At 37.5% G+C, this 5,000-nt stretch overlaps 1 protein-coding gene across 1 annotated transcript in view; it reads right to left on the reverse strand.

Annotated features, from left to right (window-relative positions):
- LOC138018604 (uncharacterized) overlaps positions 1–5,000 on the reverse strand; it is a 13,183-nt gene that overhangs the window by 5,008 nt on the left and 3,175 nt on the right. Inside the window, exon 2 of the mRNA XM_068865296.1 lies at positions 398–504. Within this exon, the coding sequence (XP_068721397.1) occupies positions 398–504 (107 nt within the window). The remainder of the gene's footprint in view (positions 1–397; positions 505–5,000) is intronic.

Consider the following 5,000-nt stretch of genomic DNA (forward strand, 5'->3'; position numbering starts at 1 on the left):
TATAAGAGCGTTAAAACCAAATCTCAACGTGCAAGCAGACTCCATTCGTGAGAAAGTATTTTTATAATCTTTTTACAATTTTTTACAATCTTCGCACCCTCTTATGTTAATTCTTCGCGCCAAAACCGCTTTAAATGTTGCAATTTGCATGATCTTTTTATATTTTCCTTGATAATGGAGTCATGAATGCTCCGAAACGTCGGATTTTATCGTTGGTTTTTACAGTTTTATGTTTTAAGAAATCTCTTTTAATATGAACATGATTGGATAGGAAATTCCTGAAAATGTCAGCTCTGAAAGCTACTCTAAATTAAAGGGTAAAGGGAGAAGAAGATTTGGCCAGGGCTTGACATTTTCTTGTGATGTCAAACTGCAAAAATTCTCTTTCATACTATACCGAATCTGTAAGTCGTTCAATAGCTTGATCCACATGATTCGGGTCAGAAAATGTTACAAAACCAAATCCCCTTGATCTTCCAGTGTCTCGCTCATATATCACTGTTGCTAAAACAGAAAAAAAAAACAAAAGAAAAAATGTAATGATGACTGATAATTGTGGTCTAGGAAAAGTTAAATGGTTGTGGTTCTTGTTTTAAAGGTTTTGCGGGCCCAATCTATTACAGTTCTTTTATTTGTCAGAAATTTGGTGATTAAGTGACACTCTTCAGCTTGCTTTTAAATAATAATAATTTATTCAAAATTAACATAATAATGTTGTCTTGGGCATAACAAATGAGTGGACAAAAGACTTCAAAATGAATGTAAGCAATTCCAATAGTTCCAATATTTATGTACGTGCTGGTATGATAAGCCTTAACAAAGAGATTATATCTGAGGCAAATAAATTAATTTTCAATTTTATTTGGAAGGGTAAAGATAAAGTTAAACGTCTAACGCTTATCAATGACATTGAGGATGGGGTCTTAAAGCACACACTTGGAATCTATGATTAAGACTCAGAGAATACTATGCTGTAAGAAATTCGCGAGTAATGAGCCTAGCAGCTGGAAGACCATTCTATCGTATTACTACGCGGGATGACGTAGTCAGCCAGCGTATTAAATTCGGGAGCGCATTCCTTTGGATTTCTTGGGAGTCAAAAATTGCCTTGTTTTTTTAAACTTTCCCGTATCCCGCGCCCGTCCCGAAAAATTGTGTGATTGTTATTGGCTGCAACTACGAATCACGTGCAAGTCAGGTTGGATTGCACCACTCAAGCAAGAAAAAGCTACTTCGTCAGAAAATAAAGCCAGGTAACTGCGTAGAGAGATAAAGTAGAGGTAAGTGCTTGACATTTACATTGGATAATTGGTTTGTTATTTTGATTCGTTGCGAAATTGTGTGGTTAAACGTGAATAGCTGCACAGAGTGTGATTTTTGAAACTGTGGTTAACAATTTGTCACCGAACCAACGAGTTCATTTACAATCGAAGCGAGTTCACAGTCGTCGAACCAACAGGTTCACCATATCTAGTCGAACCAACGAGTTCATTTATAATTAAAGCTGTGAGTAGCCACTTGTAGACTTGTTGAACGAGTACACTTGTTGTGAAAAACTATTCAAATAAATATTTAAGCAATTTTAACACACTGCAACTGATAGTACAGATATCGAAAAGTTGAGTCAAAGTACTCAGGAGTTAAAACGTTTAAGTACACACTCTGTTGAAGCTATCACTGTTGAATCGCACAATATTCTCCTGTTTTGTCCATCCTCACCATGTTGCTTTTACTGTATGTGATATCCATTTTGACATTTATACAAAACCAGAGTATTGATTTCGCTACTGTTAAAATTTCTAATCGATGCGCGTACGATTTCCAATGTTTTCGTATTCATATTGAGAGATACAGGGGAAAGTATTTGTTGAGAAGAATACCTCATGCCTCACATGGAAGCTTTAATCCTTACGTCATTACTAACAAAGAAGCACACATTATAAATGGCAACATGTTCCGTAACGTAACGAAAGATAAGACCAGAGCTATCAGTGAACAGTCACAACAGACAACGAAAGATCGAAGACATTTCATGAACCATTGTTTTACTCATGCAGGAAAGTTCTCATGCGCAGTAGACTGTTTTCTTGAACTTACATTTGCCGTTTTTAAAGACTCTTTAAACTGTATTGAGCGTAATGAGTTTTTTCAAAAATTATCAGAGGCTTGTTTTCAATTAGAAAACTATGATCTTACAGATATGCCGTTAATTCGAGAACCAATTTGGGCTCATTTAAGAGAACGTTGCAATTCTTTTGCATCAATGTCTGCAAATGCTGTATTTAGTGATATATTTAGGTTGAATACAGTTGGTGCAATGACAAGAATTAAAATCTCTTTTTCTTATACAACAGAGTAATCAATCAGTTTGTTTATTCTGTAGCAATGCACTTGAAAAGGAAACAAATGTATTTGTACTTTACTTGACTTTTGCAAACTTGCTTCAGAGCCAGTTTGAAACTTATGTTTCTGAGGCTATCTTACCAAATAGTTGTAGACTTTACTGTGATTTCTGTCAAACGCATTCTGGGGATATTTCAATCCTGCAACATTTTGTGACACTCCCCAAATTTTTAAGTGTAGAACTGTCATCCCATTGTATTAATCAAGTATTATTCTTAATGACTATGGATGTATTAGGTGAAGGTTATGTACTAAAAGGCATGGTTCGATCTCTGAATCATCACTTCACAGTGGCTATAACAGATAACACTCATTGGGTATATATTGATGATATGTGTGTTTCTGTAAAGTACTTGAGAAAAGAAACATCAAGAGGGCGAAAATATTAACCTTAGTGGACATGGCTCACGTGTCATTTTACTCACTAGCATGCTATTTTTCCTAATGGCATGTAATTTCCACCAGCAGCGAACTCGGCACGCTTTATTTTAAAGAGGACATGCTGCTTTGTTTTTACCATGCAATACACACGAAAGGAAATGTTTAATTTATTTTAATTAAGCGTTTGTGTGACACACTCCCGACAAACTGGTGTGTCATTTCGCTCACTGCCTTTTGTTTAGCGTGTCGTTTTGGCGTGCCCGTGCATTCACCTTTTTCCCTGTTTTTCCGTGGAGGGTCACATTTAGTGAGAGAATGTTCCTCCAGCGCTTGTTTGCAAAAGAAAAATGAAAGGAGTGCCCTCAATAATCTTTGGTAAATTCTCAGGGGTTCAAGTTCAGCTGCCAAGCATAAACTTAGTCCAATATAATGCTCTCGAGTGAGCAAATGACCAAAACAGAAACTGGCCTGTTCAGCCTTTTGTGGCTGACAGTGCAAGTTACGCGCTGATCAAATCGAAACTTTAACATCCTCCCTCCCCCGGCAAAGCCCAGGCATTTTTCTATCTTCTGTGCCTGGGGAGAGGGGATTTTGACCTTTGCCAGTCTGGGGTGGGGAAAACTGAACCAGAAGTGTCAGGATTTTTTTTTCGGGCGCGAAGTCGCTAACAGCTACAAAACACACATTTAGAGGAAATGGAAGAGTTTAAAGAAAGAGATATAGCATTTGTGAGTGATTGGCTCAAAAAAAGATCTTCAAAAGTTGTCTTCAAAGGAATTTTGGCTGCGTAATTCATCTTTGTCATACTACAATGTATAGAGTGAATACAATATCGCACGTTTTCACCCGCCATTTCACTGTTAAAGCTCTGAAAGCTGTACGTTTCTGTTAGAGGTAATCAACCGACACTGAACAATTTAAAACACATTCAGTCGTAAACACTCTAGGCCCTGTTGGTAAAAAGGATACAGTTCCCTCTTTAAACAACCTTTGCCATGTTTTTGAGTTAGAGCAGCTTATACTTGCTTATTGCACATTGTCTGACTTAATCAATTCAATTTTCAAGTTACTTTTCATAGTTTCAATGTTAAAATTGTGTTTCTGTAGTAGCTTAAGTCTGGTAAAAACGGTTTCACCACATTAAGGGTACTGAAATGTGTTAGCATCAGGGCGCGACGAAAGTGCTGTCCGATAGCTAGTGGAATGACTTGTCGAGCTAGCATGTTCTCTTATCGTAGCTTGCCCTCCTTTCTGATGATAAATTGAGCTTTTATACCACGAAGTGTGTAGCAGAAAGCTCCTGAGAGAAAATGATAATGTTATGAGGCCAAATTATCCTAGCGTAATCGTGACAACGTTCTGCGCCACATTTCACTTGCGTCTGTAAATAACCTCATGACTTTTTCTGCTTACATAAGCGACCGAAATATATTTTTGAAATGACAATATTTGCCGACTGACAGCGTGCAGTGCGAGACAATCAGTCTAATTAAATTCCAGCCAAGTCACGGGGCAGTGGATTTTCTCGGAAATTTAGGTGTGTTTCATTGGGAAAATCCAAATCCGGATTCTTGCTTCTATTTTAAAGCTGCCAATTCATTATTAAAACAAAAAAGGCCCACTTCATGTAAAATTAAAAAACAAGAAAAAACTGAGTTGAGTATTTAACTCCTTCTGTCGTTTTGGATGTGAATACTTAAGTAAAGCGGGATGCTCACCGATAGGTGAAAAAATACAAACATCTTTCAGGTCCAAGGCCGTTGCGTCTGTCACTCGTTAAACTTAACAACACAACTCTTTAGCAAAGGGCTCATCATTAGCAGTTTTGTACAGAAATTCATCATTTATGGCTGAGAATTTTGCAGCTTGAATTGCTTTGTTGTAAATTCAGCAGTATAGAATGGTTTTTTGGCGTGGATTTTCAGCCCGACAGTGAAATCACACACTTTTGCCGGCATGTGACAGTACGATTTTAATTCATGTAATATCCACATCTCCGGTCCTGTTGGGTACGACTTTCTGATTTCAACGGGTACAATGCTTTCACTTCAGACACAATTTTTTTTCTTCAAAGGCTCAATGATGCGCTGATCACATTTATTTGATTTTTCTGCAAGGAAAATTATCGGGTTAATTTTGGGCACGCGCCGGCGAGAGGCCATCGTGATGTGATTCGGGACATAATTCACTGATTCAAACGATGAAATGCTCTCAGT

The sequence above is a fragment of the Montipora capricornis genome, chromosome 10, assembly GCF_036669925.1.
Source record: "Montipora capricornis isolate CH-2021 chromosome 10, ASM3666992v2, whole genome shotgun sequence".
Taxonomy (NCBI): Eukaryota; Metazoa; Cnidaria; class Anthozoa; order Scleractinia; family Acroporidae; genus Montipora; species Montipora capricornis.